This window comes from Oncorhynchus nerka, linkage group LG7 (assembly GCF_034236695.1).
Source record: "Oncorhynchus nerka isolate Pitt River linkage group LG7, Oner_Uvic_2.0, whole genome shotgun sequence".
Taxonomy (NCBI): Eukaryota; Metazoa; Chordata; class Actinopteri; order Salmoniformes; family Salmonidae; genus Oncorhynchus; species Oncorhynchus nerka.
In genome coordinates this window covers 46,450,796-46,474,180 of record NC_088402.1, presented here as the reverse complement: position 1 = coordinate 46,474,180, position 23,385 = coordinate 46,450,796, and the positions used below count along the sequence as shown (strand labels likewise).

General features: G+C 41.2%; 1 protein-coding gene across 2 annotated transcripts in view; it reads left to right on the top strand.

Moving 5' to 3' along the window:
* The first annotated feature begins 1,683 nt into the window (after positions 1-1,683).
* Positions 1,684-23,385, top strand: part of LOC115131806 (probable ATP-dependent RNA helicase ddx6) — a 56,285-nt gene continuing 34,583 nt past the window's right edge. For both annotated transcript variants that reach the window (XM_029663809.2, XM_029663808.2), the window contains exons 1-8: positions 1,684-1,879; positions 2,963-3,945; positions 6,484-6,547; positions 6,661-6,765; positions 7,152-7,281; positions 14,468-14,614; positions 20,601-20,695; positions 21,003-21,125. In XM_029663809.2, coding sequence (XP_029519669.1) covers positions 3,758-3,945; positions 6,484-6,547; positions 6,661-6,765; positions 7,152-7,281; positions 14,468-14,614; positions 20,601-20,695; positions 21,003-21,125 — 852 coding nt within the window. In that variant the 5' untranslated portion in view covers positions 1,684-1,879; positions 2,963-3,757. The remainder of the gene's footprint in view (positions 1,880-2,962; positions 3,946-6,483; positions 6,548-6,660; positions 6,766-7,151; positions 7,282-14,467; positions 14,615-20,600; positions 20,696-21,002; positions 21,126-23,385) is intronic.

The window sequence follows — 23,385 nt, the reverse complement described above, 5'->3', positions numbered from 1 at the left end:
GATCTTCTTGTAGCCATTACCAGATTTATGAAGGTGTACGACCATCTGTCCCTTTTGAACTGACAGTTCTTTTATTTTCTTCATGGTGTTGGATGACAAAGGGATATTGCATGCGTGTTACCTCATTTTTATACCCTAGTAAAAAAGGAAGTGATGTAATGGCTCAATTTAGTTCCTTAACACTTAGATACACTTAAATAAGTGGAATTTTAAAGTGGCCTTTTATTGTTGGTAGCACAAGGTGCACTTGTGTAATGATCATGCTGTTTAGTCAGCTTCTTGATATGCCACAACTGTCAGGTGGATGGATTATCTTGGCAAAAGAGAAATGCTCAGTAACAGGGATGTAAACACATTTGTGCACTAAATTTGAGCGAAATAAGCTTTTTGTGCTAATGGAATATTTATGGGATCTTTTATTTCAGTTTATGAAACATGGGACAAAAACTTTACATGGTGTGTTTATATATATTTTTTCAGTGTTTATACACGATACTTCTAGCAATACTAACATATGACCAACTGCTCAAAACAGTAGTAGTTCAGCGGAAGCAGAATGCTGTGAACCTTTTACCTGGAAATCCTTTTATGATGTTGTGCAGGTTTTTATTTTGTATTTTTTGTATTTTGTATTTTTTATGTTATTATTAACAACAAATCCATACAGGAAGTACATGTGGGAACACAATTACATGTGAATAATATACAATGGACAATCGGGGCTAGGGGCGGGACTAGGGGATACAATATCACATTACACAAGGACCTTAATTAAGGGACATGCATTCATTATTCTAACAGCTTTTTTGTTAGAGTATTTAATTTTCTTAAAATACAGTTCAATGTATTTTTGTAAGGTAAGAAAATGTGTTTTTTTTTGTTTGTAAATTTACATTTGTGAATATGAAATTTGGCCAAATTAATTACATAAAAATGTTTCAGCTTATTTCTATCGTAGGTAAAGAATCCAAGCAGTACATCTCTCCACAATAGTGTAAGATCTTCATAAATGTGTTCAATTATAAATCTACTGATGTCTTGCCACAGTTTTCTCACATGAATACAATGCCAAAAAAGATGCAACACTGTTTCTGGGTGGTCATTACAAAAGGAGCAATTTGAGTTGATGTTTTCCTTAAACTTCTTCATATAAGTGAGTGGTTGGCAGGATAATATTTATGAATAATGATAAGGAAACTTCCTTAATTTTGTTATCAACTAGGTATGTGTGTGGCAACATACAAACTTTTTTCCAACAGATATGATCAATAAATCCATTCCAATAAGGCATGACATAAGGTATAGATAGATACAACATCCTCCTGAAACAAGGTTCGTATTGCTCTGTTGTTGAATGGACCAAAAGATAAACAAATCTTTCCTACTGATGAGTCAACAGGGTCAACGGAAGGTATCGTATTCACGTTCCTGAATTTAAAAAAAGCAACATCTGAGGGAATGGCATCTAAAACAATTGCAAAATCTTTAGGTGTTACAGGGACCTTGTAAAGTGATAAGAATTCCTTATAACTGAGTAAAAGACCCTCTGCATTTACCAGTTGGCTCACCAATAGGATATTATTTCGGAACCAATATTCTAAAAACAATGTATTTTTATACAATATATCCCGAATATTCCATATATAATATCTGTGTGGAGATGATGTTGTGTAGGTATCGTATTGCAATAGTAGATGGCAGCAGCGTTTTGAAATGGCATGTGATTTCAATCGGAGAGGACGAAGAAGAATGCGACCATGTTGAATTAGCAAGAACAAACACAATAGAGACGGTTTATTTGGAGTGAATGTAATCTAACGGTAAAGTGTTGATCTGCCGCAAAAAAAAACGTGATATATGACATCAGAGGGATAGAAAGGTGAGCGTTTCGGTCTTTCATGTTCAATTTGCATTAGCTATAAATATTTCAAATGAGTCGACTTTCGCTAGGCAAGCTAGCTAATCCTGTCAGACATTGAAACGACTGCCCGGTAGCCATCCAAGTTGACGAAACTGGCTAGATAGCGAGCTAGCTGGCGAATGGCAATTAACTATAATGTTAACCTGGCATATATAAATAAATCATATATAACCACTTTCATCTGTGATGTAATGCTAGCTAAATCAATTAGTATTTACAGTACTGTTATGTAGCTACGTTAGCCAACTTGCATGTTTTCGTCAAAGCTGGCTAACGTAACGTCAGTAGCTAGCTAACGCTAGCTAGATGGCAAAGTTAACTGGCTAACTAAATATCTTCCTCTAAAGTTGGCAATATGAATGGCCTTTGTCGCACTAAATCAAATCGCGCCCGAAGCTAACTGTTACTGACTGGAACATTAGCTGACTTCCTATCTTTATTGGCCTAGAAGGGCACCCCTGTTGTTCGATCAGTTTTCTAGCTATAAAATTAGCTAACTTGCATTGAATGTCAGTGCTAGCATAGCTACTAACGTTATTTGGCTAGCTAGGTAGGTCGCATCTAACTATTCATTTTCGTAGCTAACGTTATGCCAGTTACTTTTTTAAATTAAATTGTCCATACATTTGGACTTAACTTTAATTTAAATGCAGATGCTTCTAATATCTTCAAAGTAATTTCAAACTTTGCACGTTATAACGTTTCGATGGGTCCCACATTCTGTTGACATTATAGCCTGAAGTTTCGCACGTCTATGATCTGGTCCTTAACTGTATGCGCTTGTAGTGTAGGCAACTATTTTGTCATCTGTGGTCATGCCCTACACGAGTTGACTGGAATACACTACAGACTGATCCACCGAGCCAACACTAGACCTTGTGCCTGCCAGCCAAATACGTATTTTATATTATGTAGTTGGGGACTTGAACAAAATGTTTGGGCATCTATTCTACATTGTATTAAGTTTTAAAGCAAGGCTTGGGCTTGGCCTATATAGTGTTCATCCTGACTACTAAATCAATTGTTCCTTCTTCCTGTCAGGTGACACGGGCTTGAGCTGAATACCGCCTGACTCGCACACAAAGCTACACACTTTGACAGAAGACCTGTGGTGTCAACAAGAGAGGAGGGAGACCCAGCTGAAACAAACAGGACAGACAGAGGGGATCGTAAAGCTGTTTTGCGATTTGGACTACAATTACCCTTTATTTGATTTTCAACATCAGGAAACTACTTTCACATGTGGATGGACATGTATATACACACAGAGTGGAAAACAAATATTGAACAATAAGGACCATATTATTTTGGATAAATATTTGTACAAAGGTTTGAAAAACCATTTACAAGGACATCGATGTTGCGCAATTCAAAGGGACTCGACGCAAAGCAAGGAAATGTTTAATCAAAGAAAGAGATTTAACTTTTGAACAAAGATTATATTACTGATACTATTCCCTCGGTTCAAATTGTCTTAGCAGTTATATTGCAGGACTTAAACTCCTTGATACTTGTTTACATACCATTTTTTAAATATTGTGTGCAGGTATAAAATATTTATGCATTTGAATGCATATAGCTCTTCATTTGGAAGAGCTCTTGTGTTAAGACTTTTCATACGTCAGTAAACTCTGAAGGGGACTAAACTGCACGTGTGTGTATATGAAAGAACTACAAATATACTTATGTTGTAAAAGCTTTGGACTAAAAATAATGGGGAATATTGTTTAATGCTTTTTTTAGACATCTACTTTCGAAGAGGCTTTTTAAGAAAAGGAAGAAAAAGCTAAGGGAGGGTAAGACGTAAATCTTTGAGAGTAAAAACAAAGGAAAGACATGGCATCCGCAAGAACGGAGAACCTTGGCCCTATCGGCATGGGACTGAACAAGCAGAACGGGCAGCTTAGGGGGGTGCCTAAACCGGCCTCTCCTCAATCAGGACCCCTCGTCCTGGGCTCTCTGTTAAGCAAGGCTGTAGGTGCACCCCAGAAAGCAGGTGCTTCCCTGGAGGGAACTGGCATTAGGTACACATTTCTCTTACACACCTGTTTCACCCCAATTGTGTGCTGCTCGTATAGTATATTTTACATACATACCAAGTGATTACCCAGTAGTTTTTTTACACATCAGCAGTGAGTGTGTTCAGGTGTTTACTTAATACCCTCTTAGAAGACCTGCATGGTTCTGGTACTGGTTCCGACCAACATTTTCACTTATAAATCGCTCTGTGGATACCATGGATCAAAATGGCTTGCGTTGAGCAATAGCCTTGGTTCCCACGGACACTGTAGTTTTCTGAGCATGTGTGATGCAGGATGTGACATCTGAAACCACTTGAAGCTGGGATGTCTCTTCTACCATTTAATTCGCTATTCTGACTGTCCATCAACTTCTGGTTGAACCCTACATCACACATGCCTGCAGTCATTATGTCGTAGTGCAGCAGGAGTGAGTGGTTTCATCACGGTAGCACATTCAGAGATCGATTTGTAGCCATTCATCTAAATTTCAGATTTTAGAGCTCTGAGGTCTTCACAGCGATGGGGGCAGACATTCTGATCAAGAGGGACATTTAGAAAATATGCACATCTATATATTCTCCACTAAACATACAAATATGTATTTTAGTTAGTCAGGTCCATAAGCATTTGGACAGTGACACTGCATAATTTTGGCTCTGTACGCCTCCACAATGGTTTTGAAAGGAAACAATCAACATGTGCTTTAAGTGTAGACTTAGTTTTTAATTGAAGGGTTTTGTCAATTATTGTATGAACCGTGTAGAAATTACTTTTTTTTTTATATATACATAGCCCCCCAATTTTAGGGGCTCAAAAAGTAATTGGACAAACGAACAATTAAATTGTGAGTTTTAATACTTGGTTGCAAATCCTTTGTATTCAATGATTGCCTGAAGTCTGGAACCCATAGACATTACTAGATTCTGGGTTTCTTCCCTGGTGATGCTCTGCCAGGCCTTTACTGCAGCTGTCTTCAGTTCCTGCTTGTTCTTGGGGCGTTTTGCCTTCAAGTGAAATGTATGCTAAATTGGATTCAGGTGATTGACTTGGCCATTACAGAACATAATACTTCTTTGCCTTAAAGTATTGGGTTGCTTTCGCAGAATGCCTCGGGTCATAGTCCATCTGCACTGTGAAGCGCCGTCCAATGAGTTATGAAGCATTTGGCTGAATCTGAGCAGATAATATAGCCCTAAACACTTCAGAATTCATCCTGCTGCTTTGTCAGCAGTCACGTCAATAAATACAAGGGAACCAATTGCATTGGCAGTCATACATGCCCACACCATAACACTATCTCCACCATGCATCACAGATGAGGTGGTATGCTTCAGATCATGGGCAGTACCTTCCTTTCTCTATACTCTTCTCTTCCCATCATTCTGGTACAAATTGATCTTTGTCCATAGGATGATGTTCCAGAAATGTACATGTATTTATTTAATTTTTTAATGTTTTTTGGCAAACTCTAATCTGCTATTCCTTTTTTTGAGGCTTACCAATGGTTTACATCTTTTGGTAAACCTTCTGTATTTACTCTGGTGAAGTCTTCTCTTGATTGTTAACTGACACAGTTACGCCTGCCTCCTGGAGGGTGTTCTTGATCTGGCCAACTGTTGTGAAGGGTTTTTTCTTCACCAGGGAAATAATTATTCTGTCATCCACCACTGTTTTCTGTGATCTTCCAGACCTTTTGGTGTTCCTGAGCTCACCAGTGCATTCTTTCTTTTTAAGAATGTACCAAATAGTTGACTTGGCCACGCTTAATATTTTTGCTGTCTCTCTGATGGGTTTGTTTTGATTTCAGCCTAATGATGGCTTGCGTCACTGGCAGTGCTGACTCTGGACTTCATATTGAGGGTAAACGGCAACAGATTGCAGATGCCATACTTGAAATCAACTCAAGACTTTTTAAAAAATCTGCTTACTTGTAAATGAACTAATGAGGGAATAACACACACCTGGCCATGGAACAGCTGAGCAGCCAATTGTCCAATTACTTTTGGTCCCTTAAAAAGGGGACAACCACATATAAAAGTGCTGTAATTCCTACACTGTTCACCCGATTTTGGATGTAAGTACCCTCAAATTAAATCTGAAAGTCTGCACTTTCAACTCATATTCATTATTTAATTTCAACTCCAATATGCCGTGGTAGACAGCTAAATAATAGTAACTTGGTCAATGTCCAAATATTTATGGACCCGACTGTAATAAGGAAGGTTAAATCTTATAGATGCTGGTTTTATAATTTGATAATACTATATTTAGAAACATGACATTTCAAGCCTTATTTATACAGTTTTGAATAGGAAATACATAAAATATTTCATTTTTATCATATTTGTACTTTAGCTTGTGTCCTCAAGTGACAACTTTTTTTTACCTGAAAGGTGGGATTGTAACCTTTTGAGCATGCATCATTGCTAGTTATTGTTTAGCCCTCTCATGAGGGCCCACATTTTTTGGGATTACATAGATGACATTTTCGGTTGCATTTAACTGGTTAATTGCACTCTTCTCATTGGTGCCCTTCATCAGATTTGGAGATGACTGGAAAAAGAGCCTACAGCTCCCTCCCAAAGACACTAGAGTCAGAACCTCTGTAAGTCATGGTACAATGCAGCATGCTTTGTTTCACAAACTCACAGGATTTTCCCAGTGTAATTTTAATCAAATCATCTTCTGATGTCTAACCTCTTCTTTGCTGTGTCCCAGGATGTAACATCCACTAAGGGAAATGAGTTTGAGGACTACTGTCTGAAACGGGAGCTCCTGATGGGCATTTTTGAGATGGGCTGGGAGAAGCCCTCCCCTATCCAGGTACGACACTCACTCACTGGGAGATTCTCTGCCCACCGATCACCTTTGAAACTGGGGGAATCCCTTGCTGTAAATTGGCTCCTGTTTCTGATGCCTATACAACTACTTTAATGTGATGCGCCTTAACTTTTGTATCATTTCAGCCAATAGTTTTGAGTGGTGCTCACGAGCCATAACAGGTCCCCGTTCTTGTGTACTACATCATCCATTTCATATGTTAAGAATTTGTTGAGCTTAAGATCCTGGACTTTAAAGTCTTTAAAGTTCTGCATAACTGAAGTCTTGACTTTTGGTAGTTTGTCATAGTGATAATGTTACATATTATTTTTTTGTTACATGTTTTTTTTGTGCTACAATATGTTAAACCATAGTTTGTCTCCTTTCAGGAGGAGAGCATTCCCATAGCCTTGTCAGGACGAGACATCCTGGCCCGAGCCAAGAATGGAACAGGGAAGAGTGGGGCCTACCTCATACCCATGCTGGAGAGAATAGACCTGAAGAAGGATTATATACAGGGTGAGATGAGGCGCTTCACATTACTCTTTCCCTCCTTTTTTTACTCTACTTATCTCTACTACTCACGGCTCCAGGCTAACATTTTCCCCTGGTACTTAGGCCTGTGGCGGTCATAAAGACAACCGGTCTCACAGTAATGGACTGTTAATTAACATAAACACATTTAGCATCTCCTGGCCTCCGCATACAAAAGCTGCTGAAAACTAGTGAAAGAAATAGGGCCTCTCGAAACTTCACTGTTTCGTTGTTCAGTCATTTCATTCTCAAGCAGGATTTCATCATACATGTCAAGTGGTGAAGTTTCAGCTCTGTCTGTCCGTGGCGCCTCTTCCTCGGTGCGCATGGTTACTGTGTCCATTTCCATCTTGTCCAGCTGGGTCTGTAACATTTCACGTAAAGCCTGTTCCTTATCTGCATCAAAGTAGCCATCCTTGTACATAGCATCGAGCATGGTGGTGGCACAGTAAAGAGAATGCCACCAAATTGCTTGTTCACAGTCTGTGACGGCAGTTTTGTTCAGCAGGCGTTTCAATGCCATGACCGAGGGTATCACATCTGCTGCAGGCGCACTTGATGAGCTTATTTCTCTAGTCAGTTGTTTGAATGGAGCTAGATCGTGTGTTCATATTTCAAACATGTTCTCAAATGCCATTGAAATGGCAGCAACGCTATGACAACCAGCACATTCATGAGCATGAAATACGACTTTCCTCAGTACAAAATCCTTGACAACCCACTGTGCTGTCAGACTCGGAATGCTCATGGGGCTAATATCACTAGTCCAAATGTCAGTCGTGAAGTTAATAGCAGTGACACGATTACTGTGTAACTCCGGTAGGACAACATCTGAAAAATAGAGCACTTGGTATTGTGTACCAGTGCTCGACCAGTTGGCGAAAGCCAACATCACCCACGACAGAGAATGGTTGATTGTCAAGGGTAATGAATTCCATTACCTTGGCTTTAATGGATTAAGCCTTTGAGTTCTCTCGCTGAAATTTTCTTACTGTTTCAAATGGCTGCTCGACTTGTTGACTGCTCGATCCACACAGCAGACATTGTGGGCTAGGTTGTGTTGCACGTGGAGCGCAAAATTTGTGGCGTCATTACGTCATGTACTTACGTTATATAGGTATGCACGGTTTGACATCGTTTTGCACATTGGCGTTAAACTAGACATCGGGCCGATGTTGGCATTTTTAGCTAATATCGTCCGATTACGATATCTTCAACGATATATTGTGCATCCCTAGTTGTAATGTTGCAGGGTGACCAACCATCCTCCAGGAGAGCTACTGGGTGTGCAGGCCTTGCCTTACTCAAGGCTACAATACCAATGATAATAATGAATGTTATTTCCTGAAGTGGTTCCTTGCATCATACAACACAATTTTCAGTCAACTTTTTGGCCATTGGTGTTGGACCTTTTGTTGTGGGGGGGGGTGCCTTGAACTTTCCGACAAGTTAAAAAAAAGGCAAAAAGTTGCATGTCTTGCCCTGCATAGGCTATTGATTTGAGAAAGGCTGCAAACACTGTTCTCTCATCAAGTGATCATATTTTCACCCATCTGACTATTCTCAATTTAATCTTTACTAATGTCAAATTGGTTTCGATTTAGAATGGCTCATTATCAAATTGTCAGGGGAAAAAAAATAAAAAATCCATATGCACTCAAAAGCATTTGGAGGCCGCTTTCCCTCCGGTTTGTTTTTCAAGCCATCCGGGTAGGCTACTATAGTTATTTCATACCACGCACCTGGGTTAGAGGAACAATAGAGCCCTGACTACCAGGCCATTAGCGACGTGATGATCGTTAGCAAGTTGTTTTACCAATGCATGTCCAGTGTGCGTAAGAAGAGATAACCGTGACTCAGCGGTCACATGGAATTTTACTGCCGTCATGACTGCCAGTGTGGAAGTAATACGTCACCGCAGCAGCCCTACTGATGCCATTAACTTTTTCATTTGGTGGCAGCGGGCCATGACTTGGTCGCACCAATCTTTCATCCCGCAATATCATTTTTGGGTTGTCTTTCGCAGTGCTTTATTGAAGTGTTAAATACCATCTCAGTAGTTATACGTTTTCATCATGTGTTCCTGTTTAAGCAGGAATGCATGATTCAAGATATTGATGTACAACCTAATCCAGTGATAGTCATGAATTTTTAGTTGACAATTAGGTTTTACTGTTAAAATAGTACTCCAGTTTTTTGTTCAATAGATATTAATTTGCCTACATGTTTATGTGCACTAATATAGGCTGTTTGGGGCTAACATGCTGACCACACCGCTCGCATGTGTGAGCGTTGCAAAATGACATTTACACGTTATTTAATCATTGCACTGCTCGTGAGCGTCTGTGTAGCTAGGCACTAAACTCAAACTTGATATTATTTGTGACGCTAGATGCGCTGCAAGTCCTGCCTCTCCCATCTCCTCATTGGTTTTTAGGAACATGTATATATATATATATCACGTAGTGATTGAAAGATGAACTGAGGTCCACACTCCAGTCCAGTTGGTGGAATGCACATTTTAAAGTTGCTTGCCAACCGCCATAGAAAGTCCAAAGAAGAGCACTGAAGGAGGAGAGATTACTAGAAACTAACTAAATTTACCTTGTGCATTTCAGGTAAATTAACAACCCAATGTTTATATTCCAGGACAAATCATCTAGCAACAGCAAGCTAGCTAGCTAAATTGCCATAAATGTTTGCTTTTTGACCTGTCCCCAAATTTATGTCGTTGGTTCAGAGTTCATTTTGATATTTTAACCTGTGTTTCCTGATCGCATGCGAGCTGTCTGGTCAGCATGTAATTCACCACTTAAGTGGAAACTCAAAACACATTAGCTAGATTGCTAATTTAAATGTAATACCCACTGGTAATAGCCATATTAATCTGACTGTAAATGTAATGCCCTAAATAAACTTAGCTGTCGTAGCCTACTACCCAATGAGGCCCATGCACTCGTAATGGCCAATGTGCTCTCCGTATCTCAAACCTTATCAAATATTTTGCTATAGAGATCAAAATTCAGTTGAGAAATAAAACATCTACATACAGAAATCTGAGAACCTCTCCAGTTGTAACAAGTATTACAGGGGATAACAATTTTGACATTTATGCAATCCAGGGTGCATTTATTTATTCATTTATTTTCCCCTGGAGCGAAGTGGGAGAGTGTCAGGGCAAACACTTTCATTACAGGAATCATGAGGATAATGCACTCTACAGTCCCGCTCCTTGAAAGCGGCAGCTCTACCCTTTAGCTCAGTGTGAATGTTGCCTGTATTCATGGCTTCTGGTTGGGGTGTGTACGTACAGTCACTGTGGGGATGACGTCATCGAGAACTGCCCAGTGACACGAGCCTACCAGACAAGCTAAATTACATTTATGTTCGCTTTAAGGCAAGTAACACTGAAACATGCATGAGAGCATCAGCTGTTCCGGAGGACTGTGTGATCACGCTCTCTGCAGACGATGTGAGTAAAACAGGTTAATGTTCACAAGGCTGTAGGGCCAGACGGCTTACCAGGATGTGTACTCCGAGCATGCGCTGACCAACTGGCAAGTGTCTTCACTGACATTTTCAACCTCTCCCTGAGTCTGTAATAACAACATATTTCAAGCAGACCACCATAGTCTCTGTGCCCAAGAACACTAAGTCATGCCTAAATGACTACCTACCCATATCACTCACATCTGTAGCCATGAAATGTGTTGAAAGGCTGGTCATGCCTCACATAAACACCATTATCCCAGAAACCCTAGACCCACTCCAATTTGCATACTGCCCCAACAGATCCACAGATGATGCAATCTCTATTGCACTCAACACTTCCCTTTCACACCTGGACAAAAGGAACACCTATGTGAGAATGCTATTCATTGACTACAGCACAGCATTCAACACCATAGTGCCCTCAAAGCTCATCACTAAGCTAAGGACCCTGGGACTGAATACCTCCCTCTGCAACTGGATCCTGGACTAACAACACATGATCCTCAACACGGGGGCCCCTCTGGTGCGTGCTCAGTCCCTTCCTGTACTCCGTGTTCACTCCAGATGAGATGGCCTATAGGGAGGATGTCAGGTTAAGAGCTTCAAGTTCCTATGCGTCCATATCACCAACAGACTACCGTGGTCCAAGCACACCAAGATAATGGTGAAGAGGACAAAACCTATTCCCCCTCAGGAGACTGAAAAGATTTGGCATGGGTCCTCAGATCATCAAAAGTTTGTACAGCTGCCCATTCGAGAGCATCCTGATGGCAGTGATGCAACCCTAGTACGGCAACTGCTTGGCCTCCAACCGCAAGGCACTACAGAGGGTAGTGCGTACGGCCCAGTACATCACCGGGGCCAAGCTTCCTGCCATCCAGGACTTCTATACCAGGCGGTGTCAGAAGAAGGCCCTAAAAATGGTCAGACTCCAGCCACCCTAGTCATAAACTGTTCTCTCTGCAACCGCATGGCAAGCGATACCGGAGCGCCAAGTCTAGGTCCAAGAGGATTCTAAACAGCTTCTACCCACAAGCCGTAAGATTCCTGAACATCTATCAAATGGCTACCTAGACTATTTGCGTTGCCCGCCCCCCCTTCTAAACTGCTGCTGCTCTGTTATTATCTAGTCACTTTAACGCATGCATAGTCACTAATAACTCTACGAATGCATAGTCACTTTAATAACTCTACCTACATGTACATATTACTTTGACACCGGCTCCCCCTACACGCGGACTCTGTATCGGTATCCCCTGTATATAGCCCCGCTATTGTTATTTACTGCTGCTCTTTAGTTATTTGTGCTTCTATTACTTTTTAAAGTTTTTTTCTTAACGTCTGCACCTGTTGTATTCGGCACATGTGACAAATAACATTTTATTTGAATTTGCAATTTCAAAAATAGAAGATTTTTCTAATTCCGTTGTTAGAATATAATAGTGGGCACTTTGAATACAGTGTTTGACTTGACAACAAATGAAAATGCCAGGGAGCAGTTATTGTGACAGGGTAGGAACCAAAATGTCTGTTTCCTAGGGGATGCTATAATCTTTGGCTACACTGAATGTGAATGTTTTCTCTTAGCTACTTCATGTAGCTAACATATTCTTGCTTCATGTATTCCTCTCTGATTTATTCCTAAACTGGGGTACGCGCAATGCCGTCGGGGATACGTAAATTAAAATGTGATTCACATTTCATATTTTAAAAAAATTAAATAATAATAATAATAATTCTCTTCACATTTTCAAACAGTCCGTTTATATCTTCCAACGGGGCTATACATTTGGGTGAGGATTTTTTTTCTCACCCGAGTATCCTCGTTTCACTGCCAAAAATAAAATTTAACCATCTAGTGTTCAACGAAATAACACCACAATGTCAAATACAGGTAGCTTAGTCAAATAATTTAACATCCAATCACATTAACCATTACTCTCTCGCGGGAATACCACTAACGGATGGAGCCAAACGTAGCTCCTGCTTATGTTGGTATCTGTACTGATGGCGCGAAAGCCACAACAGGGAGACACAGTGGAGTGGTAACGAGCGTGCAAGCAGTTGCTCCCGATGCCACTTGGGTACACTGCAGCATCTACTGAGAGGCTCTTGCTGCCAAAGGAATGCCTGACAGCTTGAAATACGTTTTAGACAATACAGTGAAAAATGGCCAACTTTGTAAAAGCAAGGCCCCTGAACTCTAGTGTATTTTCTGCACTATGCAATGATATGGGCAGCGACCATGTAACGCTTTTACAACATTTTATTTAACTAGGTAAGTCAGTTAACATTCTTATTTACAATGACAGCCACCCCGGCCAAATCCGGACGATGCTGGACCAATTGTGCGCCGCCCTATGGGGCTCCCAATCAAGGCCGGTTGTGATACAGCCTGGAATCAGTCCACTTGCCCATATCTGAACAAGAGAGCCTCATTGAAATTGCAACAAGCGGTTCTGTGAAAATTTAATTTAATCAGAAGCCACTGCCAGATTTACGGATAGGACTGCGCTCAGAGTATTCTGCCTTGGCAAATCGTGCTGTTAAGACATTTATGCCATTTGCAACCACGTACCTTATGTGAGAGTGGATTCTCGGCCCTCACTAGCATGAAAACTAAATACAGGCGCAGACTGTGTGGAAAATGACTCTCTCTCCCCAAATACAACCCAACATTGCAGAATTATGTGCATCCTTTCAGGCACACCCTTCATTACCCTGTGGTGAGTTATTCACACTTTTGTATAAACAAATAAGGTTTTATATCTAAGATGGTTAAAGAGCAAAATGATTGATTATTTGTGTCCTGGTCCTATAAGAGCTCTTTGTCACTTCCCATAAGCTGGGTTGTGACAAACTCACATTTATTAAAAATAAGAATATCGTATAGTGTGTGGGGCAGGCTTTCAATGATGTCAAAAATCTACATTTGAGAGTGCGCTGACCCTGGTGCTGGAGGGGGTACGCAGCTGGAGGTTGAATGTTTGAAGGGATACTGGACTATTAAAAAGTTTGGGAACCACTGATTTAGAAGATACTGTTGCACAAACAACATGCTGATTTTGGTCTAAACCATCACTGGCATTATCAGGCTGTATAGCTAATTAAATTTGCTCTGACTCCATTCATTTAATTAGCTAGTGATTCACATTAGCAGCTAAGAAAAGACAAACTAGCTGTTTGCAGATGTAAGAAACAAACTAATGGTGGAATTATAGACCGCTAGTGGATATACATTAAGAAGCAAAGTGAAAACGGCATTGTTGTCATCAAAATTGTTGCATGTGGTGCATTGACCATGCAGACTGAAAGCAAGTGTCTAGTGGTTAAGGATCAACGGTTATGGGGAAGGGCTAGGTCTGTTTGGAAGGAGGAATGGAGGGAGAGAGCACAGAGAGGGGTGACTCAAGTAATGAAGTAATCTATAAAAATGGACATTGCGCACAGCATGTCATTTTAACAAACCAATCATGCAAATACCATTTATAGAAGGTAAAGTAAAAACCCAAACCGGCCCCTGCATCAATACCGGTGTATCGTAATACAGTATACCGCCCAGCCCTACTGCGCCCCTCTTCCTACTTTTCCCTCCCTCTCTGTCAAACCTCATTGTCTTGCACTTTCGCTATCTATACCTCTTATACTTACCCATATCCACTTCGTCCTCTCTCCCAAGCTATTGTGATGGTGCCCACTCGTGAGCTGGCCCTGCAGGTGAGCCAGATCAGTATCCAGATCAGCAAGCACCTGGGCGGAGTGAAAGTCATGGCCACCACGGGTGGTACCAACCTGCGAGATGACATCATGCGCCTGGACGAGACTGGTAAAGACCCAACAGCATGACATTGTCACTTCATACCAAGAGTGGTGTCTTGCGACGTACACAGTTGAAGTCGGATGTTTACATACACTTTGGTCATTAAAACTAGTTTTTCAACCACTCCACAAATGTTTTGTTAACAAATTATAGTTGTGGCAAGTCGGTTAGGACATCTACTTCGTGCATGACACGTAATCTTTACAACAATTGTTTAGACAGATTATTTCACTTATAATTCACTGTATTACAATTCCAGTGGGTCAGAATTCAGAATTCAAACAACAGAAATCTCAAAATTAAAATTCCTCAAACATACAAGTATTATACACCATTTTAAAGATAAACTTGTTGTTAATCCCACCACAGTGTCTGATTTCAAAAAGGCTTTAAGGCGAAAGCATACCATGCGATTATGTTTAGGTCAGCACCTAGTCACAGAAAAACCACCATTTTTCCAGCCAAAGAGAGGAGTCACAAAAAGCAGAAATGGAGAGAAAATTAATCACTAACCTTTGATCTTCATCAGATGACACTCATAGGACTTCATGTTACACAATACATGTATGTTTTGTTTGAAAAAGTTCATATTTATATCCAAAAATCTCAGTTTACATTGGCACGTTTTTTGCAGAGAGCCACATCAATTCACAGAAATACTCATCATAAATGTTGATGAAAATACAAGTGTTATACATGGAATTAAAGATATACTTCTCCTTAATGCAACCGCTGTGTCAGATTTCAAAAAAGCCTTACGGAAAAAGCACACCATACAATAATCTGAGTACAGCGCTCAAAGACCAAACTATATATATATTTTATTTTTTACCTTTATTTAACTAGGCAAGTCAGTAAAGAACAAATTCTTATTTTCAATGACGGCCTAGGAACAGTGGGTTAACTGCCTGTTCAGGGGCAGAACGACAGATTTGTACCTTGTCAGCTCAGGGGTTTGAACTTCCGGTTACTAGTCCAACACTCTAACCACTTGTCTACACCACTAAGCAACATCTCGAGACATCAGTCAGGAAGTTAAAGCTTGGTTGCAAATGGGTCTTCCAAATGGACAATGATCCCAAGCATACATCCAAAGTTTTGAAAAATAGCTTAAGGACCACAGTCAGGGTTTTGGAGTGTCCATCACAAGTCCCTGACCTCATCCTGTAGAAAGTTTGTGGGCAGAAATGAAAAAGCGTGTGCGAGCAAGAAGGCCTTCAAACCTGACGAAGTTACTCCAGCTCTGTCAGGGGGAATGGGCCAAAATTCACCCAATTTATTGTGGAAGGCTACCCAAAATGTTAACCAATGACCCAAGTTAACCAATTTAAAGGCAATGCTACCAAATACTAATTGAGTGTATGTAAACTTTTGACCTACTGGGAATGTGATGAAAGAAATAAACATTTCACATTCTTAAATAAAGTGATGATCCTAACTGACTTAAGACGGGGCATTTTTACAAGGATTAAATGTCAGGAATTGTGAAACTGCGTTTAAATGGTTTTTGTCTATGTAAACTTCCGACTTCAACTGTATACACAGTGCCTTTAGAAAGTATTCAGATCCCTTTACTTTTTCAACATTCTGTTACGTTAGACTTATTCTAAAATCGATTAAATCAAACATTTTCCTCAGCAATTTACACAATACCCCATAATGAGAGAACTAAAACCGTTTTTTAGGAATGTTTGAAAATTTATTACATATACACTGCTCAAAAAAATAAAGGGAACACTTAAACAACACAATGTAACTCCAAGTCAATCACACTTCTGTGAAATCAAACTGTCCACTTAGGAAGCAACACTGATTGACAATAAATTTCACATGCTGTTGAGCAAATGGAATAGACAACAGGTGGAAATTATAGGTATCTAGCAAGACACCCCCAATAAAGAAGTGGTTGTGCAGGTGGGGACCACAGACCACTTCTCAGTTCTTATGCTTCCTGGCTGATGTTTTGGTCACTTTTGAATGCTGGCGGTGCTTTCACTCTAGTGGTAGCATGAGACGGAGTCTTACAACCCACACAAGTGGCTCAGGTAGTGCAGCTCATCCAGGATGGCACATCAATGCCCATTTTTTTTTCTACTGTGTTATTGACTTGTTAATTGTTTACTCCATGTGTAACTCTGTGTTGTCTGTTCACACTGCTATGCTTTATCTTGGCCAGGTCGCAGTTGCAAATGAGAACTTGTTCTCAACTAGCCTACCTGGTTAAATAAAGGTGAAATAAAAAAATAAATAAAAATGCGAGCTGTGGTAAGAAGGTTTGCTGTGTCTGTCAGCGTAGTGTCCAGAGCATGGAGGCGCTACCAGGAGACAGGCCAGTACATCAGGAGATGTGGAGGAGGCCATAGGAGGGCAACAACCCAGCAGCCTGACCGCTACCTCTGCCTTTGTGCAAGGAGGAACACTGCCAGAGCCCTGCAAAATTACCTCTGGCAGGCAACCAATGTGCATGTGTCTGCTCAAATGGTCTGAAACAGACTCCATGAGGGTGGTATGAGGGCCCGACGTCCACAGGTGGGGGTTGTGCTTACAGCCCAACACCGTGCAGGACGTTTGGCATTTGCCAGAGAACACCAAGATTGGCAAATTCGCCAATGGCGCCCTGTGCTCTTCACAGATGAAAGCAGGTTCACACTGAGCACATGTGACAGTCTGGAGACGCCGTGGAGAACGTTCTGCTGCCTGCAACATCCTTCAGCATGACAGGTTTGGCGGTGGGTCAGTCATGGTGTGGGGTGGCATTTCTTTGGGGGGCCGCACAGCCCTCCATGTGCTCGCCAGAGGTAGCCTGATTGCCATTAGGTACCGAGATGAGATCCTCAGACCCCTTGTGAGACCATATGCTGGTGCGGTTGGCCCTGGGTTCCTCCTAATGCAAGACAATGCTAGACCTCATGTGGCTGGAGTGTGTCAGCAGTTCCTGCAAGAGGAAGGCATTGATGCTATGGACTGGCCCGCCCGTTCCCCAGACCTGAATCGAATTGTGTACATCTGGGACATCATGTCTCGCTCCGTCCACCAACGCCATGTTGCACCACAGACTGTCCAGGAGTTGGCGGATGCTTTAGTCCAGGTCATGGAGGAGATCCCTCAGGAGACCATCTGCCACCTCATCAGGAGCATGCCCAGGCGTTCTAGGGAGGTTATACAGGCACGTGGAGGCCACACACACTACTGAGCCTCATTTTGACTTGTTTTAAGGACATTACATCAATGTTGGATCAGCCTGGTTTTCCACTTTAATTTTGAGTGACTCCAAATCCAGACCTCCATGGGTTGATAAATTTGATTTCCATTGATAATTTTTGTGTGATTTTGTTGTCAGCACATTCAACTATGTAAAGAAAAAAGTATTTAATAAGAATATTTCATTCATTCAGATCTAGGATGTGTTATTTTAGTGTTCCCTTTATTTATTTGAGCAGTGTAAAAAAAAATATAAAAAAAAAAAAAAAAACTTTTTACTTTCCCATGAGACTCAAAATGTAAGCTCAGGTGCATCCTGTTAACATGTATCATCCTTGATGTTTCTACAACTTGATTGGAATTCAATTGATAGTACATGATTTGGAAAGGCACACACCTGTCTATGTAAGGTCCCACAGATGAGGGTGCATGTCAGCAATAGCCAAGCCAAGAGGTCGAAGGAATTGTCCGTAGAGCTCCGAGACAGCATTGAAGGGGTCCCCAAAACCACAGTGGCCTCCATTCTTAAATGGAAGAAGTTTGTAACCACCAATACTTTTTCTAGAGCTGACCTCCCGGCCAAACTGAGCAAGCGGGGGAGAAGAGCCTTTGTCAGTGTGGTGACCAAGTACTCAAACTCACTCTGACAGAGCTCTAGAGTTCCTCTGTGGAGATGGGAGAACCTTCCAGAAGGACAACCATCTCTGCAGCACTCCACCAATTAGGTCTTTGTGGTAGTGGCCAGATGGTAGCCACTCCTCAGTAGAAGGCACATGACAGCCCACTTGGCGTTTGCCAAAGGGTACCCAAAAGACTCTGACCATGAGACACAAGATTCTCTGGTCTGATGAAACCAAGATTGAACTCTTTGGCCTGAATGCCAAGTGTCACGTCTGGAGGAAACCTGGCGCCATCCCTATGATGAAGCATGGTGGTGGAAGCATACTGTGGGTATGTTTTTCATCGACAGGGACTGTGAGACTAGTCAGGATCAAGGGAAAGATGAACAGAGTAAAGTAAAGAGAATCTTGATGAAAACCAGCTCCCTCCAGAGCGCTCAGGACCCCAGACTGGGACGAAGGTTCACCTTCCAACAGGACAATGACCCTAAGCACACTGCCAAGACAATGCAGGAGTGGCTTCGGGACAAGTCTCAATGTCCTTGAGTGGCCCAGCCAGAGCCCGGACTTGAACCTGATTGAACATCTCTGGAGAGACCTGAAAATAGCTGTGCAGCTAGGCTCCCCATCTAGCCTGACAGCTTGAGTGGATCTGCAGAGAAGAATGGGAGAAGCTCCCAATACAGTTGTACAATATACAGTGGGGTTTGCAATAGACACCCTTGATAAACATGAGCAATAATGACTGGAAAATTGAATAATTGAATTACTGAGCCAATATTGTCTGCTCAATTTTTTTTAAATGTATTTAAAAAAAAATCTCAAATGTTTTACGAGTTGGTTAACACCATTGGAAGGTATCTTAGACCATTTCTCCCATACAGTATATTTTATCATTCATCTGCGCTTATGGACTGCCCTCCACAGGTTTTTAATGCGTTTAAAATCCATAGACTGAGATGGCCTTTGCAAAATTTTGATTTTTGTGGCCAACTGGCCATTTCTTTGATGTGTGCTTGGGGTTATTGTCTTGCTGGAAGATCGACTTGCAGTCTAGTGTCAGCCTCCTGGCAGAGGCAACTGGGTTTTTGGCTAAAATGTTCTGGTATGGGGTAAAGTTCATGATGCCATTGACCCTAACAAGGGCCCCAGTACCAGTTGAAGCAAAACATCAAAGATCCACCACAATATTTTACAGTGTGTCTGGGGTTATTTTCTAATGCGTTCGATGCATTTCGATGCCTCTGGTGTGAGTGGCCAAAGAGCTCTATTTTCATGACGTCTGACAATAGCACTGGTTCTAATTCAAGTGCCAATGTCATTTAGCAAACTCCAGATGTTTATTTGTTGTATGACATCAAAATAGAGCTCTTTGGCCACACTAGTGGTGGGTTTGGCATTGACATGAGTACATGTGCAGAGAAGAATCCAATACGTACTGTAAATGATGGTGGGGGGAGTGCTCTTTGATGTAATGTGGCTATTTTTCTTCCACTGGTCCTGGGGCCCTTAAGGTCAACCGCATCATCAACCTTATCCCGTACCCAGGACATTTATCAAAAACCTGGTTGCCTCTGCCCAGGAGGCTGATACTTGAACGCAATCTTCCAGCAAGACCGTAACCACAAGCACACATCAAAATTCACAAAGAATTTGTCAATTGGCCATAATCAACATTTTGCAATGGCCATTTCTCTCTCTGGACCTGAAACACATCTGTGGTTTGAATTTAAAAGAGCAAGTCTGTAAGCTCAGCCAAAGGACATCAACGATCTGGAAGGATTCTGTATGGAGGAATGGTCTAAGAACGCTTGTAGAACATTTTAGAAAAAGGCTCAGTGCCGTTATCCTTGCAAAGTATGGTATTGCAAACGTGTGTCAATCATTTTGACCCCCTACCTTTTTTGAGAATAAAGTTATTTGTTAATTACTACTAATTGTTAAACAAAATCTCCTGAGCAATTGTATTAGTATAATATAATTTCCGATTTTGTTTTGCGCATTAGATATAGTGCTATATTTGAATTATTTGTCATTTTTGCTAGTCTTTATCAAGGATGTCAATTATGGACCCCACTGTACACTACAAGAACGTCACACAATCTCAAAGCTATACACTTGCACATCTGTAATGGTGGTGTTTCTGATATTTATTTATTTTTCACTCTCAGTGCATGTGGTCATAGCCACACCTGGCAGGATCTTGGACTTGATAAAGAAGGGCGTGGCCAAAGTGGATAGAGTTCAGATGATGGTGATGGATGAGGTGAGTGTGTGAATACATGTGGCACTTGAGTCAATCAACCACTCACTATACTCAGCTACTGTAGATGACTCCAGAGAATCAGTCCATGAGCTATTTTGTTACAAGCCACTCAATATTCTTCATCTGGGCCCATCAAATCTGTTCTGGTGCATCTATCTACCAAAGAGGTTCAAAGGGCTACATGTAATATTTTTCCCCTGCAACCAGCTCCGTATGTCAATTACATACTAGTAGTAGCAAATTAATTTATACTTTTTAGAACGCTGCTAATGCTCCTCTTAATAATAATGTAATATCTTCCTCACAGGCGGACAAGCTGCTGTCTCAGGACTTTGTGGTGCTCATCGAGGATATCATCAGCTTCCTGGGCAAGGGCCGTCAGATCCTGCTGTACTCTGCCACCTTCCCCATCAGCGTGCAGAAGTTCATGGTGAGTAGTGCCACATGGCGCTGAGCCACAAGTTGGCAGCCATGTGGTCTCACCAACAGGCCAGTCTGTTTTGCTCTTCCATAATGATACGATATATAGTGCATTTGGAAAGTATTCAGACCCCTTGACTCTTGCCTTATTCAGACCCCTTGACCCTTGTATATTTTTTCATACATTTTGGAATAAGACATCACTTATACACACACTACCCCATAATGACAAAGCAAAAACAGTTTTTTTTTATATTTCTGCAAATTTATTACAAAAATAAGTATTCAAACCCTTTGTTGTGAGACTCGAAATTAAGCTCTGCATCCTGTTTCCATTGCTCATCCTTGAGATGTTTCTACAATTTGATTGGAGTCCACCGGTGCTACGTTCAATTGATCGGCCATGATTTGGAAAGGCACACACCTTTCAATATAAGGTCCCACAGTTGACAGTGCATATCAGAGCAAAAACCAAGGAATGAGGTGGAAGGAATTGTCCGTAGACCTAGACAGGATTGTGTCGAAGGAAACAGATTTGGGGAAGGGTACCAAAAAATGTCTGCAGCATTGAAGGTCCCCAAGAGCACAGTGGCCTCCATCATTCTTACTACCTCTTGAAACTAGGGGGCACTATATTCATTTTTGGAAAAATAACATTCCCAAAGTAAACAGGCTATTTTTCAGGACAAGATAATAGAATATGCATATAATTGACAGCTTAGGATAGAAAACACTCTAAAGTTTCCAAAACTGTAAAAATATTGTCTGTGAGTATAACAGAACTGATATTGCAGGTGAAAGCTTGAGAAAAATCCAATCAGGAAGTGACTCTTATTTAGAAACCTCTGCGTTCCTATGCGTCCCTTTTGAGCAGTGAAAGGGATATCAAACCAGATTCCTTTTTCTATGGCTTCCCTAATGTGTCTAGCTAGTGTCACAAGACATAGTTTCAGGCTTTTATTTTGAAAAATTAGCGTGAGTGACAACATTGCGTCAGTGGTCACCTGGTGGCTCTCAGAGTGATATGTGCGTAATAGACAAATGCAGCCATTGTTTCTCTCGCTCCTACTAAGAAGCCAACTGACCCGGTTGATATATTATCGAATAGATATTTGAAAAACACCTTGAGGATTGATTATAAAAAACATTTGCCATGTTTCTGTCGATATTATTGATCTAATTTGGAATATTTTTGTCGTGACCGCAATTTCCGGTCGATTTCTCAGCCAAACGTGAAGAACAAATGGAGCTTTTTCGGCTACAAAAAATAATCTTTATGGAAAAAAGGAACATTTGCTATCTAACATGGAGTCTCGTGAGTGAAAACATCCGAAGCTCATCAAAGGTAAACGATTTAATTTGATTGCTTTTCTGATTTTCGTGACCAAGCTGCCTGCTGCTAGCTAGGCATAATGCTATGCTAGGCTATCGATAAACTTACACAAATGCTTGTCTTGCTTTGGCTGTAAAGCATCATTTCAAAATCTGAGATGAAAGGGTGATTAACAAAAGGCTAAGCTGTGTTTCAATATATTTCACTTGTGATTTCATGAATATGAATATTTTCTAGTAATATTTTTTGTCTGTTGCGTTATGCTAATTAGTGTCAGTTGATGACAATTCTCCCGGATCCGGGAGCGGTAGTTCCAAGAGGTTGAATGGAAGATTTTTGGACTCTTCATAGAGCTGTCCACCCAGCCAAACTGAACAATCTGGGGAGAAGTGCCTTGGTCAGGGAGGTGACCAAGAACCCAATGCTCACTCTGACAGAGTTCTAGAGTTCCTCTGTGGAGATAGGAGAACCTTTCAGAAGGATAACCATCTCTGCTACACTCCAACAATAATGGCCTTTTATGGTAGAGTGCCCAGACAGAAGCTACTCCTCAGTAGAAGGCACATGACAGCCCGCTTGGAGTTTGCCAAAAGGCACCTAAAGGACTCTCAAACCATGAGAAACAAGATTCTCTGGTCTGATGAAACCAAGATTTAACTCTTTGGCCTTAATGCCAAGCGTCACATCTGGAAGAAACCTGGTATCCTCCCTATGGTGAAGCATGGTAGTGGCAGAGTCATGCTGTGGATGTTTTTCAGTGACAGGGACTGTGAGACTAGTCAGGATCAAGGGAAAGATGAGCCGAGCAAAGTCCAGAGCAATCTTTGATGGAAACCTGCTCCAGAGAGGGTGGTGCTTGGAATCATTGTTCTTCCTCTGTCAACCATGGTTACCTGCAAGGAAACACTCGCTGTCATTGCTTTGCCCAAAACGGGCT